Here is a 25,271-nt window from a genome sequence, read left to right on the forward strand (position 1 = left end):
ATAATATAAGACATTTTCAGTAATCAATGAATTGCAACAGGAAATGGAAAAATTTAATGTAGTCAGTGAGGACTACAGCCTGAGCTGATACCAACTTAGAAATCAATGAATTGCAACAGGAAATGGAAAAATTTAATGTAGTCAGTGAGGACTACAGCCTGAGCTGATACCAACTTAGAAAAAAACAACTTAAAATAATCTGCTATGCATACCTACGACGCAATACTACACCCTCAGAATGAAGATGATTTACTAGGTAGGCTCGCCACTTTACTATAACTACCAGAAAATTAAACAAGGTAATTTCCCCAAAAAAAGACAACATGCATGGTTTTAACAGCAAATCTACTAATATGTTAATTGAAGCTGGAGATTCAAATAACAGAACAAGTGATTTAGTTTAAATATTACACTATCCAACTAATCAAAGCTCAAAACAGAAGTGGAAGCTCAAATAAATAGAGCAAACAATGCCGCAGGATACACGAATAAAATAATATGAAGAAAAAATAAAAATATCTAGAAAGAAACAAAAGGCAGGATTTACAAAAAGTCATCATCAATAATGATATCCGCGGCAGAAATACAAGCTGGCACAGACAGAATAAAAAGGACAAAGAGCAGAGATAAAGACCCTAAGATAAATTGATATAGGAAAGAGCTAGAAGTACAAATATAAGACAGAAATGCATAGCGGATGGCATCAAGGACTGGGTAAGAAATATGAAAGTAGAATGGAATGGGGCAGTGCCTATTTCGGCTCAAGAAACAGGTACGTCTTTTAAAAATGTCCCAAGTCGGCGCAAAGATTAAAACTGCCAGATATAAAATATGTATACCAGCTCGGCTCATGGGATATTAATTGTTACTATCAAATAATTTTATATCTCGATGAAAAAAAAAATACATTTATAGAATAACTTTATTAAACAGATATATAATTATACATAACCCAATAAAAATAAAAACTAATATTAAAAATTATCATAATGTGATAATATTTTAACATATTCAAGTTGCGATAACATATTATTGTTGTATTCATTAACTTTTGTATTAATAAAATCATGGTGCTAACAGTCAATATATCTCATACATCTAACCAAGCTTTATCCTATGTATCAGTACCGAAATCGATTCCACGGCCAACATATCCAACCAAGAGGAACTATTTCTTAACGACGTTCTACACCTTCGATAAAGAATTAAGGATTTGCATGAAATTTTAGTATGTTATAGTTTACTTCAAAAAACTAAGACTTGATTTTTTAAAAATTGTTTTACCGTGCCGTTTAATTACTATTAAGGGTCAAAGTTAAGTTTTAACATGGGCTCTTATGGGAATTCTTAAAAAGTTAATAACTTTTGACCCAAATATACGATTTTTAATTATTTGTGCTTAAATTAAAGGTTTTTGTGTAAGGATTAACATATTAAAAAATGAGGATTGTTTACCGTACCATTTATTTTTAATTTATTTATTATAATTAATTCCGTAATGTATTCCGTAATTTCCGTAATTTATTATAATTTATTTTTATAAAGTATTCAATACTGAACCATATGATTTGAGTATTCTGCTATAAATGCATTGTTACCAACTTTCTCTTGCATATAAGTTTCCCCCTTTCCTCTGAGAGGCATACCACGCAACGAAGGGGTAGAACGTCGTTAAATTCGCAAAGAACCCAAAATTTCTGTACAATATTGAGGGAAGAAATTTTCCCTACCTGTTAATCTACCTGAAATGCCTACCTGTTAATCTTCGAGCCGACCTGGGGGGTTTTTAAAATGTACCTGGGGTGTCATAAAGGACTAAAAGATTATAGTGAGATGAGATGGGAATACCTCATGGAATGATCATATAAGCAGAATAACAACAAATAGATTAGTAAGGACGGCGAGACACGGGTCTCCAATAGAAAGTTGATCATTTGGAAGGCCAAGATAACGATGAACTGACAACTTACTGGAGGCATATTGATAAACAGGGAGAGGCATGTCTACGGTACATTCCATGTCAAATCACTCAGGCAAAAAATTTTGGATCTCCGATTTGTCTGAAAATTGGTATATAGCTTCTGCGGGACGTAAAAATAAGATATTTAAGGTCAAAAAATCTTCTTCTTCTTTTTTTCTCAAAATGTTATTTTATGCGATTTTACAGTGATTTGGTGTTTATTTAAACAAATTTGCATTTTCTGTCGTAAAGTATCAATGAAAAACATAATATTTTAATAGAAAGGACTCAAAAATGTCATTATATGGCATTATAATAAGTTATTTTGAATCAAAACAAGTTTTTTATCAAATTTTATAGTGTAAAAAACGATAAAATACCGTTTTTTACATTTTCCTCCATTCCCAAAATACATCATTATCGATTTGGCTGAAAATTTGCCCACAGATAGCCAAAAGATAGGACTTTAAGTGGTTAGAAGGATTTAAATTATATTACAATACCAAAAAAGTTACATGCAGTAATATCAGACTCAAAAGTATATATTAGTCCAGTCGGGATAGCATTTGAAATTGAATGCCGAGCTGCCCAAAATTTTATTTTTCTGATCTTTAGAGGAGTCAATAGTAGCCTAAATTTAAAATCACGAATGAATTCCTCCGTTACGTTAGCCGCCATCTTGATTTTAAAGGAGAACCTGTTTTGCTCAATATCTCCGGCATTTTTAACTTTTCGACAAAAATGGTAGGAACTGAAATTGTTCCAAATAAATCGTATTTATAATTATTACAATTTCTTTTTAACAATTTTTGTCGTGAGGTCGATATTTTCGAGTTAATTGTACTTAGAGTAGACGCCTATATTTTTGACTATAATATTGCATGTAACTTTTTTAGTATTGTAATATAATTCAAATCCTTCTCACCACTTTGTCCTATGTTTTGTCTATCTGTGGGAAAATTTTCAGCCAAATCGATTATGATGTATTTTGGGAATGGAGAAAAATGTAAAAAACGGTATTTTAAAGCTTTCTACACTATTAAATTTGATCAAAATATTCCCTTCTATTAAAATATTATGTTTTCCATTGATACTTTACGATAGAAAATGCAAATTTGTATAAATAAACACCAAATCACTGTAAAATCGCATAAAATAACATTTTGAGAAAAAAGAAGAAGATTTTTTGACCTTAAATATCTTATTTTTACGTCCCGCAGAAGCTATATACCAATTTTCAGACAAATCGGAGGTCCAAAATTTTTTTTGCTCCAAAATTGAGTGATTTGAAATGGAATAATGACTCCTACACAAATAGGAGAAATTATTTTCTGACCTAAAGTTAGTCTCGCGGAATGACATAGGTAGTTGTGTTAGTTGAAGTCTCCAACTATAATTCGTAGGGTATGGTAAGCTCACTTGCAAAAATGGACTAAGATAGGGTGATAATCTATCGTGTCTTTTTATTTAACCTCGAAAGGTAATTCGAGAGTCCCATATAAACACAAATAACGTTATGTTTAACAAATATGTATAAGTTGTTGGATATTCAGATGTAATCGACATCATAGCTAGAGAATGGAACTAAATAAAAAAATGTGCAAAAGACCAAATACCTTCGTTGTACCACATAAGCAACTAGACACCGAGAAGAATAATAATTGACGATTTAGAACCGGAAGGTGTGGACACCTTCGAATACCTACGCTCGCTGTTGATTAAACAGAACAACGTCAGCAAAGAAACTGAAAGGAGAATAGTGCTTTCCAATAAGTGTTACTGTGGCTTGAGAATACATGTAGCCTCAAAACTATCCAAAAAAATTAAAGTGACTGTCTGTAAAATAATAATAAGGCTAGTGCTAATGTAAAGCAGAAAGCACTTACACAGAAGGACTACGAACTGCTAAAACGTTTCGAGCGGAGAATCCGAAGAAGTAGTCTAGTCGCAACATAGGGGGTCCCGTAGACACTTTTAGCTCGCAGCGATTTGATGGTGGTATTATAGGTTTTTTGGGTCGCTGAATCCAATGGAAGTGGTATGGAATCCCAAGTGTGTTGCGTTTAATTGTTGTAAGTTGTGATAGCTTAAACCACGTTCCGACTTTGTTATTAATAAATTATATAACGGTTTATAGTACGTTTACTCAAGGTTTTTGCTCTAAATTTTAAAAAACCACTTGGAATGACATGAAATTTGTCATGAACGTAGCTAACATGTCAAAAAAACAAGTGATATTTTGCCGATGCGTACTTTTGCCCTGAGGGTGAGTTTCACCCCGTTTCGGGGATGAAAAAGAAACCTTAAAAGTTCAGAATTTGATAAACTAAGCAACTTTTGTTCTATACAGTTTTTTACTAAGTCAATACTTTTCGAGTTATTTGCGAGTGAATATATTCCTCAACAAAAAAACCAAATAACTCGAAAAGTATTGACTTAGTGAAAAAACTATATAGAACAAAAGTTGCTAAGAATTAATCAGTGTATCCACTTCCGGAATTATTTTAAAGGTTTTTTTCTCACCCCCGAAAAAGGGTGAAACTCACCTCCATGGGTTAAAGCAGACATCGGCACAATATCACTTGTTTTGTTTGACATGTTATCTACGTATGCGCCAAATTTAATGTCAATCCAAGTGGTTCTTTAAAATTTAGAGCAAAAACCGTGAGTGAGCGTACTATAAACCGTTATTTTTGCAATAATTTATTAATAACAAAATTGGAACGTGGTTTAAGCTATCACGACTAGCGGCAATAGATTTATCGTATAAAAATACTATGAAAAAACTACAAACTTGCTGTAGATAGCGCATTTCGAGCTTTTCGGCAAATAAACAATTATTTTGTTATTAACAAAATAAGAACAAAATAAGAACATTCGATTCAGCGACCAAAAATACACCAGAGAAGACCTTAACACTATCAATTTATTTACAGGGCTTCTAATAATTTCTGAAAAACACCTAATTTTACCATAATTTGTTAATAACAATTAAACGCACCACATTTGGGCTTCCAGACCACTTCCATTGGATTCAGCGACCCAAAAAACGTATAATACCACCATCAAATCGCGGCGAGCTAAAAGTGCCCACGGGATCCCCTATGTTGCGACTAGACTAAAGAGACTGCTAGAGACAAGGGATAATGGAGGATTATTCTGAAGAAGGCATTGACTCATATTAGTACTTTTTTGTATTCTGGGTCATCACAAGGACGGTCCTGCTACTGGTACTTCTATCCTTAAATTGATAATATTTGAACAGTTTTTTTTCTATTGTGCTATAAGTTAATTTAAATTAATTTCAAGTACTAATGTCAAGTAAATTTTGAATGTATATTAAACTATTAAATAGGGATAAGTTATTTAACTGAGTAGAAATGTCGTATACCTAACTACTCTCAGGACGACAGGAAGTTTTATTTTAATTATTCGTATATTATTACACCACACCGTGATTCGCAGTAAACGCCTCTAGGAGTTGTGAAATTCCCTAATGAATTTGATTAAATTACAGTATTATTTGTGTACCTACAGATCTAGCTTAAATCCATTAAATAAGACAACAACTGTATAAAATAATATATGCTAAAACTTCTTGAAATCAACAAAGGAAAACTTGAAAATTTATTGATAAATTACTTTGAAGAGGAAAATGAGGGTTTAAAATACTTGACTAAGGACAAATGCAAATTTACACAGTGCTATATAATAATGGAGCGATTAAAACAGGTCAAGTTCAAATTCTAAAGGGATCCTGGAATGTTATATTGACCTCTTTAAATATGAAATATACAGGGTGTCCCGAAAAGATTGGTCATAAATTATACCACAGATTCTGGGGTCAAAAATAGGTTGATTGAACCTCACTTACCTATATACAATAGTGCACACAAAAGAAGTTACAGCCCTCTGAAGTTACAAACTGGAAATCGATTTTTTTTTCATATATCGAAAGCTCTTAGATATTTTTTATTTTAAATGGACATGTGGCATTCTTATAGTAGTAACACCTTAAAAAAAATTAAAATGAAATTTGTGCACCCCATGAAAATTTTATGGGGGTTTTGTTCCCTTAAACCCCCCAAACTTTTGTGTACGTTCCCATTAAATTATTACTGTTGCACTATTAGGTAAACAAAATATTTTTAAAACTTTTTTGCCTCTTAGTACTTTTTCGATAAGCCAGTGTTTATCGAGATATTTTGAATATTTTTCGAATCCACCACATATTTTTGTATATGGTAAGTACGATTATAGAGATCTGTTAATATCTGAAAATTTATTTATAATTTACATTATTAGGTATATTTTGAAAAAGAAGCCACATCTTGATAAAAGGTAACTTATCAAAAAAAGATTAAGAGGCAAAAAAGTTTTAAAAACACTGTGTTTACCTAATGGTACCATAATAATAGTTTAATTGGAACGTACACAAACATTTGGGCGGTTTAAAGAACAAAACCCTCATAAATTTTTTATGTAAACATATTAAAAAAGAAGCCGCATCCCGATAAAAACTGGCTTATCTAAAAAATACCAAGGGACAAAAAAGTTTTAGAAACGTTGTGTTTAACTAATGGTACCGCAATAATGAATTAATTGGAACGTACACAAAAGTTTGGGGGGTTTAAGGGAACAAAACCCCCATAAAATCTATATGGGGTGGACAAATTTCACTATAAAGTTGTTTTAAGATGTTCCTACCATAAAAATGCCCCATGTCCATTTTCAATAAAAAATCTCTAATAGTTTTCGATATATTGAATAAAATCGATTTTCATTTTGTAACTTCAAAGGGCTGTAACTTTTTTTATGAGCACATTTATACTAAGGTAAGTTAGGTTCAATCGAACTATTTTTGACCCCAGAATGTGTGGTATAATTTATGACCAATCTTTTCGGGACACCCTGTATATGTAATTAGAATCATGCAAAAATCAACATGTTACTAAGGGACATTGAATTTAAAGAATTTCCAAAGGTATTTAAAACTGAATATTTAAAATTATCTAACAATAAAACCCTGAAAACGTTTGTTTTCTATACTTCCACAAAATTTATTACAACTATGTGACTACAGCGGTTTCGGCAGAGTGCCTTTTTCAAGTGATTTAGTTTACTATGTGTTTGCCTTTTTAAAGTCTTGAGGAGTGGGGAGCTGTTTGTCTCGAGTTGGTCATTCAGAATTATATCTGTATTTTTCAATTTATTAATTTCCATAGATTCTAATAAAAATAGCTTAAGGCCTTTATTTTGACTATGCAGAATTTGAAACTGTTCATTAAAAGAATGATTATGATCTAGAAGGTGAAGTGCGTATGTAGAAGTGTCTGTTTTTCTATTATTGAAAGCCCTTTTGTGTTCTGCTATCCGTTTGTCAAAGGTTCTGCCAGTTTGACCGATGAAAGTTTTCGAACAGTCACTACAAGTTAGTTTGTAAACACCACTCTGTAGTTGTTTTCTCTTTCGGCTCTTATTGTTCTTAATGTATTTGCTTAAGTTGTTGTTAGTTCTGAAATCTGGTGTTATTTCTTTCTTATTTATGTATCTGTCTATTTTTGTTGTTATCTTGCCAGTATGTGATAGAGCAGAAGATAATGGGTTCTTTCTGTGGTGGTGGATAGACTAATATCAGGGCTTTCTTATGGAGTTTTTGGTTTAAAATTTTGTTAATTGTTTGTTCGTTATAGCCATTGTTTACTGTTATTTGTTTAATGATGTTCAGTTCTATCTCGAAGTTATTTTTTGACATGGGAATTTCTGTCAGTGTATGTATCATGCTATAGTAGGCTGCTAGTTTGTGTTGTGTAGGATGGTATGATGAATTGTGTATAGTTGTGTTAGTATGGGTAGGTTTATGATATACGGAGATACGAATCATGTTTGTTGTGTAGTCTGGTAATTGTTAAATCTAGAAAGTTTATGGACTTATTCTGTTCTGTTTGTATTGTAAACTCAATATTACTATGAAGTGAATAAATGTATGATAGAAATTGGTCAAGTTGCCTGTTAGTTCCTGTAAAGCATACTAGTATATCATCCACGTATCTCCACCAATATAAGACCTGTTTAAATACGGGATGTTTAGAAATTGTTGTTTCAAGCTGGTTCATAAATATATCTGATAGCAATGGGCTTAGCTGATTACCCATAATAAGTCCTGCACGGTTGTTTGTGTATATTTGATTATTGAATTTGAAATAGTCTTGATTTATGCAAATTTCAAGAGGGTGTAAAGTTTCAGATGCAATGATCGGATTTGTACTCTTAATGTCTAAAAGATTTTTAACTAAAACAAAAGTTTCTTTAAGAGGAATACTACGAAAAAAATTTTTATGTCAAATGGAATTAGTCTCGAGTTGTTGGGCAATTGAAAATTTTGTATTTTATTAACTAGTTCTAGTGTATTTTTTACGGTGAATTTAGGTGAAAATTTAGTGTATTCTGTGATAATATCTGACAGTTTTTTTGAAAGTTTATGTGACGGAGCTGTATAAAAAGAAACTACAGGCCTTATTGTGTGGTCAGGTCATACATCGGTCAAACTGCCAGAACCTTTGACAAACGGATAGCAGAACACAAAAGGGCTTTCAACAATAGAAAAACAGACACTTCTACATACGCACTTCACCTTCTAGATCATGATCATTCTTTTAATGAACAGTTTTAAATTCTGCACATTCAAAATAAAGGCCTTAAGCTATCTTTATTAGAACCTATGGAAATTAATAAATTAAAAAATACAGATATAATTCTGAATGACCAACTCGAGACAAACAGTTCTCCACTCCTCAACGTCTTCAGTTAAAGAATTTAAAAAGGCAAACACATAGTAAACTAAATCACTTGAGAAAGGCACTCTGCCGAAACAGCTATAGTCAAATAGTTGTAATAAATTTTGTGAAAGTATAGAAAACAAACGTTTTCAGTGTTTTATTTTTAGATAAAATGAACTTCCATCAAGTAACGGTCGAATCCATCAATTATTTAAAATTATGTTTACATGTATACAATTAATTGTAATGAAAATTACATTCTATAATTGTTATTTGACGTTACTGTTTCCACTCCGGAAATTGTTTCCAAAAAAGATTATTGTACAAAATAGTGAGATGTTATTATAATCCAAAAGTTGTTAGACGAATGACTTATTGAGAATAACTATGCTTGCCTTAAAAAATTCCAAAACCGGATACTAAGGATACATCAAAGAAACATGAAACGTAAATCACGTTTCATGGAAATAAACACTGCTAAACAAATAGACGTCCGGCCATTTATGAAACTGTCCGAAAATAAAAATTTGTTATGAGCATGAATCACACTCGTTTCATTGGTAGGCGAACTTCAAGATTTGTTTAGCCGTGTTTAATTTTCATGAAACGTGTTTTACGTTTCATGTTTCATGTTTTTCGTTTCATGTTTCGTTGGTGTGCTTAGGAATAGACTCTGTGGTATATTCGCAACAAAGACCTACATCGAGACCTCCGTATGGCAACAATTAAAGAAGAAGTAAACAAGATTGCCAAGGGTCACAAAAACCGATTATACAATCATACAAACCGTGAAGTGTTAGAAATGCCAGATAATAAAGACCTAGTCAGCAGGCACAAACGCAACAAACTTTTTGAACTTGCATGGTAGTGATAAATGTATAGTAGTCCAAGGCGCATCTGTTTTGAGATGGACGTTGAGAGGTGACTCAAATAATTTTTTTTTGCAGAAATTGCTTGAAAATAACTCAGATAATAATATTTGAGTTATCCTCCCACTCAAAATGGTCAGGAACATTATTTAAATAATCAAAATGTCAAAATATGAAGGAAAAATTCGATTTTTTTATTGGTTTTTTGATTATAATTTTAAAACTGTTCATTTCTGAGAAAAGTTGTACTGACATAAAAGTTGCGTACTTAAATTTCCTACAATATGGAATTGGTTAAAAATTAACAAAAAAATAGTCGCCTTGTTGCAAAATAGCAATAATTGCGAAAAAACCATACAAAAACAAGTATTCGCCTTTTACGTTTTTCAACCATTTATGCTACACTTAGGACCTTTATATTTTACCCAGAAAAAATTTATGATATAGTAAAACAACACTGTAAGTTTCGTCAAGATCGGTTTAATTTATTTTGCAAAATAAATTTTGCAATCCAGCTTTCGCAAAAAAATTCATTTTTTTAAAGTGTTTCAGGACTGAAAACAAAGCAGATAGCAAGTTGAATTTTTTTTTTTTGCTTATAGAAGTGTACTGTACCTTTCATTTTCAATTTGAAAAATTAGAGTCGATTAATTACCACGGTGTCAGGAAATTTTTTAAATAAACATTAATTTTTGGTGCTACGCGCTGGACAGCGGTGTTCGATTCACACAAGTTGATTTCCACCAAAACTTCTTCCAATCTTTATCTAATATATTATTTTCTTACTCTATGTTTTGTTGTATTTTAATATTTTAATTCCACAAAAATCAAACTAATTTTATTATTGTTTGTGAAATATTGTTTAAACAATTGCATATGTTTAAAAATAATAAACTTTTATTCTCTAAGTTAAAATATATGAACAAAGAAAGTTTTTGCTAAAAAAATTGTTATTTTAAAGGATAGAGTATGTGTTTTTATTTTGCAATAAACAAATTTATCTATTTATATCGAAATTTAATAAAAATTAAAATGTATCAATCATTATCAAAAGTCATTGGAATGCCCAATCAGAGCAAAATATCCGCTGTCCTGCGCGTAGCACCAATAATAAATGCTTATTTAAAAAAATTTCTGACGCCGTGGTAGTTAATTGATTTTAGTTTTGCAAATTGCAAATGAAAGGTACAGTAAACTTCTATAAGCAAAAAAATTTGAACTTGCTATCTGCTTTATTTTCAGTCCTGTAATATTTTGAAACAATGAATTTTTTTTGCGAAAGCTGGATTGCAAAATTTATTTTGCAAAATCTATTAAATCGATCTTAATAAAATTTACAGTATTGTTTTACTATATCATAAAGTTTTTCTGGGTGAAATATGAAGGTTCTAAGTTTAGCAAAAATGGTTGAAAAACGTAAAATTCGAATACTGGTTTTTGTATGGATTTTTCGCAATTATTGCTATTTTCCAATAAGGGTGACTATTTTTTAAATATTTAACTAATTCTATATTGTAGGAAATTTACTTGCGCAACTTGTATGTTAGTACAACTTTTCTAGGAAATGAATACTTTTAAAGATATAGGTAATCAAAAAACGAAGAAAAAAATCGAATTTTTCCTTCATTTTTTGATTTGATTATTTAAACAATGTTCCGGACCTCTTTGAGAGGAAGGATAACACAAATATTATTATTTGAGTTATTTTCAAGCAATTTCTAAGTTTAGCAAAAATGGTTGAAAAACGTAAAATGCGAATACTTGTTTTTGTATATTTTTTTCGCAATTATTGCTATTTTCCAACAAGGGTGACTATTTTATAAATATTTAACTAATTCTCTATTGTAGGAAATTTACTTGCGCAACTTTTATGTTAGTACAAATTTTCTCGGAAATGAATACTTTTAAAGCTATATATAGGGTGTCCCAAAAGTAGTGGAACGGTCGAATATTTCGCGAACTAAACATCGGATCGAAAAACTGAGAAATACGTGTTCAATCCTTTTCAAAAATCTATCCAATGACATCAAACACCAACCCCCACTACACCCCCTGGAGGTGGGGTGGGGGGTAACTTTAAAATCTCAAATGCTCTCAAATGCTCTCAAATGCTCTCAAATGCTCTCAAATGCTCTCAATTGCTCTCAAATGCAAATCTTTCATACTTTACTCGGTTTAGAGTACAAAATGACCAAGTGTTCTTAAGGTATTCTGAGACGCATTGTTGGAGAAGCTCCTCCTAGCGGCGCCGCTTGATACTATGGTATCTCGGTTAACGGAATCCTGACTCTTGGTCGAAATTTATTTTATTTATTTTGTCATTCCCCGTTAGAGGACAGTCTAACCACAATATACTGCAGATATTTTAATAGATGCAGTTCTTCTTCGTCTCGAGTTGATTCAATTCAGTCTACTTGCAATAGCCTCTTCGACAAAGGGTAGAGACCCAGAAACAATGTGTCAGAGGATGGCAAGAGACTCGAATTGAATCAAAACGAAAACGATTATTTTATTTTTCTTTTTCAAATGGAAACCCCTAGTTTTTCTTGCAGATTTGATTTCGTTACCTAAAAGTAAGTAACTTTTATTCAAGAAATTTTTTCGAACTGTGGATAGATGGCGCTATAATTGGGGAAAACGATTTATCCTGATACCATAGGTAAATTATAGAAACGGTCTAATATTTCGAGAAATACACTTCCAAATGAGAAACCAAAAAACAGGTTTTTAATATTTTTCGAAAACCTATCGATTAACACCAAAAATGACCCTCCAACCCACCCCCTGGAGACGGGGTGGGGGTAAATTTAAAATCTTAAATAGCAACCCTCACTTTTTATTGCAGATTCGAATTCGTCATGAAAAATTAAGCAACATTTATTCGAAACATTTTTTAAAATTGCTGATAGATGGCGCTAATAAATCGTATTTTTCCAATTAAAGCGCCATCTATCAACAATTCTAAAAAGTGTTTCGAATAAATGTTACTTAGTTTTTCATGACGAATCCGAATCTGTAATAAAAAGTGGGGGTTGCTATTTAAGATTTTAAAGTTATCCCCCACCCCAAATCCAGGGGGTGGGTTGGAGGGTCATGTTTAGTGTTATTCAATAGATTTTCGAAAAGTATTAAAAACCTTTTTTTTGGTTTTTCATTTGGAAGTGTATTTCTCGAAATATTAGACCGTTTCTATAATTTACCTATGGTATCAGGATAAATAGTTTTTCTCAATTATAGCGCCATCTATCCACAGTTCGAAAAAATGTCTTGAATAAAAGTTTTTTACTTTTACGTACCGAATCCAAATCTGTAAGAAAAACTAGGGGTTTCCATTTGAGATTTTAAAGTTACCCTCCACCCCACTTCCAGGGGGTGTAGTGGGGGTTGGTGTTTAATGTCATTGGATAAATTTTTGAAAATGATTGAACACGTATTTTTCAGTTTTTCGATCCGATGTTTAGTTCGCGAAATATTCGACCGTTCCACTACTTTTGGGACACTCTGTATAATCAAAGAACGAAGAAAAAAATCGAATTTTTCCTTCATTTTTTGATATTTTGATTATTTAGACAATGTTCCGGACTTTTTTGAGAGGAAGGATAACTCAAATATTATTATTTGAGTTATTTTCAAGCACTTTCTGCAAACTCACCTCTCAACGTCCAAATGTACTAATATTTTTACAGGTCTATAGGTAATGTCTGGTTGCACCAACAAAATCTTAGCCCCGGCTTTGCCCAACTCAGCTTATATAGGGTGATTGATTAGTGGGGTAAAGCTCAATAGAACGGCTATAGTAATAGATACCAATAAAAGTTAATTACAAAAATTGTAGCCAATTTTGAGGTTCATATTACAAAATTAGTTAGAATGTTACAGGTTGTTCGATAACAAGGTGTATGAATGGAGTTGTCAAAATAAATTGCATTTTAATATAAATAAATGTTCTGTATTGTCAATAACGCGTTTAAAAAATCCGTTCTTATTCGATTACCTAATGAATGAACAAAGTCTACAGCGGGACTCAGAAAAAACAGATTTAGGGATAACGTACGATAGCATGTTATCATTTAGTAACCACATTAAAAATATCGCAAAATCTGCAAATAGAACATTGGGTTATATAATAAGACAGTCAAATAACTTTACTAACATAAATACGCTCAAAATATTATATTAGTCTAAGAGCTAGTGAACCTTTTGACTAACGGTCGTCCTGTAAGGCTAAAAATTTGTAGAGTGATAATTCATAGCACACCAAAGCTAAAAACCATGACCTGGCAGGCCTCAGTGGTGCACGTGTATCTACCAGGTGAATCGAAAAGTGCAAATTTAGGGGGTAAAATAAACTTTCTCCTGTAAGGTTTAAATTTAAGTATGTGTTTGAGTAAGTCATTTAGAAGAAATGTGTACAATGACAGGCGATTCTGAAGAGCATAAGACCTTGCCAGGCGAGGGGAAAGATTAGGGGTTTTTCCTAAAATTATTCTTTTTGCATCGAACAAATTTTTTTTAGGCTTTTTGAATCATTCCAAACAGAAAAGGTCCTTAGTTATTTTTCTCTTAAGTTAATAGTTTTTGTTAATATAAGCGATTGAAAATTTTGAAAATTGCGAAATCGGCCATTTTTAACCCAAATCGGACATTTATCTAAAAATTTCAATATTGGCAAGGTACGCAGATATTCCTTAAACATTGATTGATGAAATCCCGAAGAGTTTTTTCAATAAAATATCGAAAACCGCTTTGTTTTTTTAATTGCTAATCAAGCGGGCGCTACACTGTAGTATAATTGAGGACGTTTGAGCTTGCATAAATTCATTATCTCGAGAATGGGCAAATTTGAAGAGAAATCCTCAGACAGGTCGATTTTTATTTTTGAATTAGGACTTTTTGGTATATATATAATACTAGTGACGTCATCCATCTGGGCGTGATGACGTAATCGATTATTTTTTTAAATAAGAGTAGGGGTTGTGTGATAGCTCATTCGAAAGGTTATTTAATTCTCTATTCAGTAATATAAACATTAACATAATTATTTATACAGGGTGTACAAAAAAAATTTTTCTTCTATTTGTCAAATTTAATCAAAGTTAATTTAATAAAAAAAAATTTTTGTACACCCTGTATAAATAATTATGTTATTGTTTATATTAGTGAATAGAGAATTAAATAACCTTTCAAATGAGCTATCACACAACCCCTACTCTCATTTAAAAAAATCATCGATTACGTCATCACGCTCAGATGGATGACGTCACTAGTATTATATATATGCCAAAAAGTTCTAATTTAAAAATAAAAATCGACCTGTCTGAAGATTGCTCTTGAAATTTTCCAATTCTCGAGATAATGAATTTATGCCAACTCAAACGTCCTCACTTATACTACAGTGAAGCGTCCGCTTGATTAGCAATTAAAAAACAAAGGGGTTTCCGATATTGTATTGCAAAAAACTCTTTGGGATTTCATCAATCAATGTTTAAAGAATATGTACCTACCTTGGCAACTTTGAGATTTTTAGATAAATATCCGATTTGGGGTTAAAAATGGTCGATTTCGCAATTTTCAAAATTTTCAATCGCTTATATAACAAAAGCTATTAACTTAAGAGAAAAATCACCAAAGACCTTTTCTGTTTGGAATGATTCAAAAAACTTAAAAAAAATTTGTTCGATGCAAAAAAAATAAATTTAGGAAAAACCCCTAATCTTTCCCCTCGCCTGGCAAGGTCTTATGCTCTTCAGAATCGCCTGTCATTTTACACATTTCTTTTAAATGACTTACTCAAACACATACTTAAATTTAAACCTTACAGGAGAAAGTTTATTTTACCCCCTAAATTTGCACTTTTCGATTCACCTGGTAGATACACGTGCACCGCTGAGGCCTGCCAGGTCATGGTTTTTAGCTTTGGTGTGCTATGAATTATCACTCTACAAATTTCTAGCCTTACAGGACGACCGTTAGTCAAAAGGTTCACTAGCTCTTAGACTATATTATTCTCTAGTAAGGAGCAAATTAGAATTTGGGTTACAAGTGTGGTACACAGAGTATCAAACTAATTTAGAGCGGTTAGAAAAAATACAAAATAAATTTTTGAGGTCCCTTTATTTAAGAAAATTCCGTAGGTATCCTGATTATCATACTGTTAGAACATCCAGCCTAAGAAAAGAATTTAAAATTTTATCGCTAGAGAATAGGAGGCAAATCTCTGTATTGACTTTTTTTATACAAGATCATTAATAACAAAATTAATTCTACCGAATTGCTTGAATTGGTTAAATTTAACGTACCAGCCAGAAGAATGCGCTCTAGCCCTATGTTTCACATACCTCAAGTTTTTTCGACCAATAGATCACCTCTTGTAACCATGTTCCCGTTGGCAAACCACTTTAATGAATTATTCAATTTAAATTTGGCTGATTCTCCTGCTAAGTTTCGATCGAAAATAGTAACTGGAATTATTAATTTGTCCATCTAATAAATTTACAGCTTTCACTACCGTTGATGGTGTTCATACTCTACAGTTCTTCATAATAGCTATATATTTGTTATTTTTTTTTATTGATGTTTCTTCTTCTTCAGATGCCATCTCCGCTACGGAGGTTGGCAATCATCATAGCTATTTTAATTTTTGAGGCAGTAGCTCTAAATAGTTGTTTCGAGCTGCATCCAAACCACTCTCTCAGGTTCTTCAACCATGAAATTCGTCTTCTTCCGATGCTTCTTCTGCCATCTATCTTTCCCTGCATTATGAGTCGTAGGATACCATACTTCTCGCCCCGCATCACATGTCCGAGATACTGTAGCTTCTTTTCTTTAATTGTAAGTTCAACTTCCTTTTCTTTACCTATTCTTCTCAGTACTTCATTGTTTGTAACTCTATCTACCCAGGAAACCCTCATAATTTTTCTATAGGTCCACATTTCAAAGGCGTTAAGTCGTCTCATTGTCTCTACATTTAACGTCCATGATTCCACTCCATAGTATAGAACACTGTAGACGTAACATTTTGTTAGGCGTACTTTAAGAGCTAATGTTAAATCTTTGCTACATAGGACCTTTTTCAGGTCCTATGTAATTTTCATTGATGTTTACTTTTCTTTAATTAATTACTGATGAATATATACTCTGTACTTTGAAACTATGCATATAAGTAATATTTATTCATGTAAAAAAACTAATAGTTTGTTTGAATAATAAATAAATAAATAAATAAATAACATAGTGGCAGACCAAACTTATGTTTTTTTTAAGTCTTCCTGTTAAAAGAAATCCTGTTAAAGTCTTTATCACAAAAATATAAATGTTTCTTATGTTATACAGGGTATTTACAAAGTTATAACCAATTTTTTATGAAAATCGTAACAAGTTCAACTCTCTGTATAAATAAAAATAAGCACAACAGCAACGGTTTATTAATACCATATTTTTTTATTTATTGTCAAAATTTTCAAGAATTATTGACATTGCTAATTTTCTTTATATCAAATACAGGGTGAGTCAAAACGCAAGTACATTATTTTCTCAGTAATGTTAAATGGAACACCCTGTATTTTATATCATTATTGAAAGTAACACTACCGTACTTTACTTTTTATATAACATTCCCTATGACCAAATTTATTAGTTTTCGAGATATTTTTATTTTTCAGAGCAAATTATTTTAGATATCTAAATTTACCTAAATTTTAAGTAAGCCATGACTGAATTGACAATTGACGATTACTGCTTATCAATCCGGAAATGAATATAACAATGTAGCAAATAAAGAAATAAAAATAATTTATTAGCAATACATTTTACAAAAAAAAAACACAAACACAACATGCAACATTTTTGAAACAATTAAAAACTATTGTTTTATGTAAATGTAACAAATAAAGAAAACAAATTAGTAATAAATTTTACGAAAAAGACACAAACACAAAATACAACATTTTGTGAAGACAATTAAACACTACTTTTTTATGTAAATAAAACAATGTAACAAATAAAGAATGAAAAATAATTTATCAGTAGTACATTTTGCAAAAATACATGTTTAAAAAAATTAGAAGCCACTTTTAATAAAATATTTTTATTATTTAATTACATAAGGTGTTCAAAATTACCTCCTAACACATTTATGCACGCCTAAAAACGATCATTGAATGAGCTACTTACTCTTCGAAGCATTTCTATATTAACACATCAAAATTCTATTTTTCACCTCATCCCTTGGTGTTGGAGGTATTTTATAAATTTTCCATTATTAACGTAACCCCAAAAAAATCAGTCCAGTTTATTAAATTCTGGTGATTTGGGTGGCCACGCTACTGGTCCATTGAAAAATGAAAATATCTCAAAAATTCATAAATTTAGACATAGGGAATGTTATCTAAAAATTAAAGTACGGTTATGGTACTTTTCAATCGTGATATAATATACAAAACGAGGCTTTAAAATTACTGAGAAAATAATGTACTTGCGTTTTGACTCACCCTGCATTTGATATAAAGAAAATTAGCAATATCGATCATTCTTGAAAATTTTGACAATACGTCAAAAAATATGGCATTAATAAACCATTGCTGTTTTGCTTATTTTTATTTACACAGGGAGTTGAACTTGTTACGATTTTCATATAAAATTGGTTATAACTTTGTAAATACCCTGTATAACATATCAAACCTTTATAATTTTGTGTTGGAGAAGTTAACAGAATTTCGAATTTAAAATAAAATATGGGGTGTTCCATTTAAAAAAACATAAGTTTGGTCTGCCACTGTGTTATCGAACACCCTGTAACATTCTAACTGATTTTGTAATGTGAAGCTCAAAGGTGGCTAAAATTTTTGTTATTAATATTTTATTGCTATCTATTACTATAGAGGATCTATTGAGTTACCCCACTAATCAATCACCCTGTAGATATAGCCGTTTTAAGTCTCACTTACGTTGCACCATAATTTTCGAGTCTTATCTAAACACGTCTTAACTGAGACGAAGCTTAAGATGCAATCCACGTGGCAATCCGTTGTGCCAAGCTGAAAATTGATCTAAGGCTCGGTTGTGCAACGCGTGTGTTTTGTAAGCTGAGCTTAAGCGCCGGACTCCACTTGCGATTTGTAGTCGCGCGATTGTTTTGTCGTCAAGATTGAACACATTGTTTCAAATACAAGTCAGTCCATTTGCGACTAAATAATCATGGATTGACTTGTATTTGCAACAATGTGTTCAATCTTCGCGACAAAACAATCGTGCGACTACAAATCGCAAGTGGAGTCCGGCGCTAAGACATTAAGCTTAAGATCTGTTGGTGCAACGAGGCGTAAATGTCAATTTAACACGTTGACGGACATAACGTCTATAGACGTCTAATTTCGATTGATATAATGTGACCTAACGTCTATAGACGTTGCATTTTGCCTATTCTACTTTGCAAAATACAGATATAGTGATATATAACAATAATGATTAGATTCTAAGATGAATCATTGGGAATACTTAGGATAGTAAAATAGCAGATTAGGTTAGATACAAAATTCTGGTTAGCCATAGTATTAGGTGCAGTGTTCCATAATAAATAAAAAAATTGTCATGCGTTCTTTTCCTGGATACTTTTTTATCGCCATTATACAACCAAACGTTTGATACAGGTATATTTTATTATAAAATGGTGTCTTTATGTTTTAAATAGAAGCATAAAGTTACTTCTGTATACATATGGCGCCTGTTTTTATAAATGATTAATTACAGCCTTCCCCAAAAACCTTAATTAATTCATTAACGTTTAATTTCCGTTAATGTTCGTTTGTTTCAAAGGTTATTCCATCATAAACTTTTATCCTTTTTATTTTATTTTGTTTTAGCACACTATTTGACGTCCCAAAGCTATTATCGAGATCCTTGGCCTACTATATACTGAATAGTTTATTACTTTCATTGTCGATATTAAACATTTTCTGGTCAGTGATGATCTTTAGGGCCCTGTGTAAAGCATTGAATAAAGGTGAGCTAGAGGATTCGCGGTCAGACTCTGAAGGCGATAGCTGAATATTATTTAGTATTGTAGAATAATATTGGTAGTGTATACTGTACGTTTTAATAAAAAAATACAAATAAAAATCTTTTTTATTTTATCCTTTTGAAAAGTTTATCATTCTCCCTATCCCGGATTCAGATAGCTCCTAATATATAAACAAGGAAAATTTAATTTCTTGTAGTGGGCTGGATTCTAGAGCATTAAAACGGTATAAGAAAAGACTATCAAATACAATCGACCACTCCTTTTGGCTATTGTAGATTTCCATAAAGCCTTTCACATAGTAGAATTTGACAAAATTCTGGAAGCACTAAAAGCATGCCGCATTGACTACCGATACACAAGGTTAATTTACAATACATACAAAAACGCAACTATGTCGGTGAAACTACATAAAAACACGGACCATATCCCAATCGGCAGAGGAGTCCAGGAGTCCGACAGGGCGATACCTTATCGCCTAAACTGCTTACCGCAGTACTATAATATGCTTGTAAAAAACTTAACTTGGAAGAGCGAGGCCTGAATATTGACGGTAGAAGATTAACAAATTTGAAATTCGCAGACCACATAGTTTTATTCTCTGACAATCTCAAGGAGATATTTTCAATGCTACATGAACTTCTAGTCCTGTCGCCAGGGGGGGTACAACGGCCTTCTTAATTCAGATGGACTTACCCAAGTTTTTTTTATATATTTTGACTCGTAGAATACGAATTTTTTGGGTAACAGTTGATCCGGATGTCGATAAGATTGTTATAGACAAAGAACTTGAGGAATTACATAACAGCGATTTCTCGCAAAACAAAACATCTTTTTGTATTTTTTGGTTCATTTTGAGCAAAAAATATTCCTACAAGTTTTTTCGTAGAATGCATAGTTTTCGAGGTAACCGCGGTTAAAATTGCAATTTATGAACCCGAATAACTTTTGATTAAAAAATAAAGTAGCAATTCTGCTTACCGCATTTGAAAGTTTAAGTCAAATTATATCGGTTTTGATTATTTGCATTGCTAAAAATTAATTTTTTTATTGTTAAACTAATCTATAAACACATAGTGTCTCCCGTGCCTAATACATACGTTTTAACGCATGCTACGTAGAAATTGCCTCGCTTGCACTTGTAGCTACTCTACCTACTCGTTCGATTTTAAATGAGAAATCATAGAAAACATCACTCACATACTAGGTGTTTATAGCTTTGCTTAACAATAAAATAATAAATTTTTAGCAATGCAAATAATCAAAACCGATATAATTTGACTTAATCTTTCAAATGCGGTAAGCAGAATTGCTACTTTATATTTTAATCAAAAGTTATTAGGGTTCAAAAATTACAATTTTTCGATTTTTTGAAAGTTCAACCCCGGTTATCTCGAAAACTATGCATTCTACGAAAAAACTTGTAGGAATATTTTTTGCTTAAAATGACCCAAAAAATACAAAAAGATATTTTGTTTTGCGAGAAATCGCTGTTATGTAATTCCTCAAGTTCTTTGTCTATAATCTATAACAATCTTATCGACATCCGGATCAACTGTTACCCAAAAAATTCGTATTCTGCGGGTCAAAATATATAAAAAAAACTTGGGTAAGTCCATCTGAATTAAGGAGGCCGTTGTACCCCCCCGGCGACAGGACTATTCAGTTAGTGTGTGCCAGTATAGGTCTTAAAATAAACATCTCCAAAACAAAATTCATGACAAACCTAGTACCTAGCGGAAATATCAATATTGGAGACAACGAAGTAGAGCTAGTGGAAAAATACATTTACCTTGGACACGAAATAAAGGTCAAAAGAGACAATCAAACATGCGAACTACGAAGAAGAATAAACCTAGCATGGGCAGCCTATGGAAAACTCAAAGACATCTTTAAAAGTGATATACCAATTTCTTTAAAACGTAAAACCTTTCACCAATGTGTGTTGCCTGTGATGACTTATGGTGCCGAAACTTTGACATTGACAGCTACAACTTCTAAAATGCTGCAAATAGCTCAGAGGAAAATGGAAAGGTCAATGCTGAGTATATCGCTTCGTGACCGAGTTAGAAATAAAGACTTAAGACGAAGAACAGGAGTTACTGATGTAATTTCCCGAATTGCCACCCTGAGATGGAACTGGAACCACATCCATCTTGTAAAATGCGAGCTTCCTACAACGTCAATAATAACGAAGTCATTAAGGATGATATCACTTTAGAATCCATTAAAGAAGCTATATATATTGTTTTAGTGTCAACTATAGTGAAATAGTGTCAGTGCACCCAAAGCGGTTAGCCGCCCAACTAAACGTGCGCGATGACAATGTAGTCCGTAGGCTACAAAGTCTACTGTAATTCGATCTATCTACATCACATACATAGATTTTAGTTTAGATTTTAAGGCAAATGTTTATAAATTCATACAATGTTTAACTTAGGTTTAGATCACTTTAAAAGAGAATATTCATTGGGACGATACTGTACATTGTCATGTGATCAATTTTATTGTAAAAAAAACGCATATTGCCTACTAGGCAGATTGCAGATCTCTCTAAAGTTTATTCGCATAAGCTCTGCATTAGATGTAAACATTAATTGCCAGCGATGTCATCGTCAGCAACGAACGAGATGACTATTTGATTCAGGCTTTGAATATTTTTGGATAACAGTTACTTATATAACCGCGTAAATTATTCATTAATTTAAATAATGAACTATTTTTCAGCATCTATGTATTCAGTAATTACAATAATTTATATATTATAATAAGTAAATATATTATAAAACTAATAATCGAGGAAAGAGAAAAAGTGATAAAGTAATTTTTATTAATAATATACTGCTACTATTGAACGAGTAGATAAACTTTTAGACGGAGAGATAGAGCCGAAAAAGCATCGTCATAAGTAATATGGAGTTTTTTCTGTGAAATGTGTCCATTGTATATTGACAATTATGACCCCTTTCAGGCTGACACCTCAGTGGATACAGGAAGTAGCAATAAGGGATGAAAGGGGAAAGTTAGTGCAGTCATTAAAGGTTTTCACCTCCTATTTTGTTAAACCTCCATCGATTTGCATGAAAATTGGTGACTAGTTAGAGCATATCTCAAGAAACAAAACTGATTTGGTGCCACTTGCACTTTTACCCTGGTGGTGAATACCACCCCTTCCCTCGGGTGAAAACTATTTTATTAAAAATTACCCTACAAATCGATAGAGGGACAAATTTTAAGTAAAATTTGTTATATCATGTTATAATCAATATAAATCAAGACTTTTTGAGTTATTAAAGATCAAAGATTTGTCTGTTTAAGAGCATATGCGTGAAGTTACGGATGATAAAAAGAACATATTAATTAATTGTATGTTAGTAAAATATTATTTTTATATTATGTCGATATTTAATTATTATATTAATAATATTTATTATTATAAACTGAATATGTCCAGAAACTGGGGGTGTCCAATAATGGGTACATTTGACATATCCGAATACACTTCTGCTAAATTTATAATATCTAAAAAATATAAAAATAAGATTTTAGTAACAAACAATTAATTAATATGTTCTTTTTATCATCCGTAACTTCACGCATGTGCTCTTAAACAGACAAATCTTTGATCTTTAATAATTTAAAAAGTATTTATTTATTTTAATAACATGATAAAACAAATTTTACTTATAATTTGTCCCTCTATCGATTTGTGGGGTTATTTATAATAAAATCGTTTTCACCCCCGAGAAGGGGTGGTATCCACCCCCAGGGTAAAAGTGCAAGTTGGCACCAAATCATTTTTATTTCCTGAGGTATGTTCTAACTAGTCACCAATTTTCATGCAAATCGATGGAGGTTTAACAAAATAGGAGGTGAAAACCTTTAAAGACTACACTAACTTTCCCCTTTCATCCCTTATTGCTATGTAGGGGAGAGTTGGACAGAACCGGGTACCACTCCAAAAACCGTCTGTATCTTTTGCTATGTGAGAGTAGCAAATTTTTGCTGCAGATTGAAATATTCTCAAATGACTTAAGTTTGATATGCCAATGTCAATTTTTAAAAATATTCTTAGGTTTTTAATTTTTTTTATTTTTATGAAAATATTGCAAAATACCCGGTTTTGTCCAACCGGTATGATAAAACCGGGTAGTAATTTAATTACCATGTAAAAAGACTAATGGGCAGAAAATAAAATATTTATTAAAAGTATGTGAACAAAAATCGAAAATCTATGAACAGAAGTCACAAATAAAAACTTCATCTACATCATCATAGACACTACAGGCGTTATAAGCCCATTTGGTGCAAGACACACATTTTATCCAGCTTTCCTTCGCATTATAATTTGAAAATAGTTAATTGTAATATAGAAACGCATCGTCATTATTATCTTCTTCCTCCAAACTCTCCAAAATTTTGTTTTTGGTGCAGCCCTTTTTACCACGTTTTTTCTTTTTTTTTTTTTGTCCAGTTCATTTAGTTTTATTTTTTTTACGACTGGAGATTTTTTTTAATTTTTCCTACTAGCTTTCTTATTAGTTTCTTCAACAGAAGAAGCCAAATGTTGTAGTTAACTAAAAGCAAAAAAAACCACTGCAGAAACTGGAAGTAACAACAGGTCTGATAAAATTGGGTACCCGGTTTTGTCGATTTTCGGACTACCCGGTTTTGTCAAACTCGTAAACAAGACATTAAATGTTATTTAGATTTTTAAGTTATGAAATAATCTTCAAAATTTTTGGCCAAATTAAAGGAAATATACTAGGTTACATGTGTTAAATTTTGAAATGGCCATTAGTTATTCATTAGAGGAGAAAACAGCTATAAACTTACCTTAAAAATCGAGTTTCCTGCATCAAAAAACAGGTGAGATCTTACTGCTCCGGAATAGATTACTCAAATGAGGTAGAAATGAATATACACGACTGTAGGTGGTAAAGGGACACTAATTTTAACATTGTCTAATATATAGCAGAAGACAGTTAGAGGAATTAAGGTGTACCCGGTTTTATCAACCTACCCGGTTTTGTCCGACTCTCCCCTACTTCCTGTATCCACTGAGGTGTCAGCCTGAAAGGGGTCAAAATAATTATTAATATACAGTAGACACATTTCACATGCCAAACTCCATATTACTTATGACGATGATTTTTCGGCTCTAGCTCTTAGACTATTTGAACACCTTTAACAACTAAAATCGCTGTTTACATGCACTGCATGTCGTACTGAAATTTAGTAAGTGTAGGAGATAATAATAATAAAAAATCCGCAACCTTACCATATTTCCTATGTATAAAGTTACTGCGCTTAGTTTTTAAATTGACTAGGAAAGTCTTCTGTTTTAATTTTCTCTTAATTTTCCAGGCACGATCTGAATAAAGAAAGAATTTCCTTTAGAAATCGAATCCCAAACCCATACTTTATGCATTTTATTATCGAAAAGCCCGGTATTGGATTCGAACTGCACAAATAAAACTAGTATTTACATCCTCCAAATTCCAGAATTTTCGTTGCTCCCTTTATCAATTAGCCTGACCTTCCCCGTAAAGGAGGGTATAAGTTGCTGATCGTCAGCAAATAATGTGTAAACAAAATTGTCCCCAATTTCGTCTCCTTCTTGCCTCGACATTATTTGAGAATCCAAT

The 25,271-nt window shown here is 31.9% G+C and overlaps 1 protein-coding gene across 3 annotated transcripts in view; it reads left to right on the plus strand.

Annotated features, from left to right (window-relative positions):
- The window catches only part of LOC114331757 (ceramide synthase 5-like), a 187,255-nt gene extending 167,545 nt beyond the window's left edge, over positions 1–19,710 (plus strand). For 2 of the 3 annotated variants that reach the window (XM_050650882.1, XM_050650883.1), the window contains exon 7: positions 19,469–19,710. In XM_050650882.1, coding sequence (XP_050506839.1) covers positions 19,469–19,652 — 184 coding nt within the window. In that variant the 3' untranslated portion in view covers positions 19,653–19,710. The remainder of the gene's footprint in view (positions 1–19,468) is intronic. The other variant, XM_050650884.1, reaches the window with a different exon arrangement.
- Positions 19,711–25,271: the final 5,561 nt, after the last annotated feature.

This window comes from Diabrotica virgifera, chromosome 5 (genome assembly GCF_917563875.1).
Source record: "Diabrotica virgifera virgifera chromosome 5, PGI_DIABVI_V3a".
Classification (NCBI taxonomy): Eukaryota; Metazoa; Arthropoda; class Insecta; order Coleoptera; family Chrysomelidae; genus Diabrotica; species Diabrotica virgifera.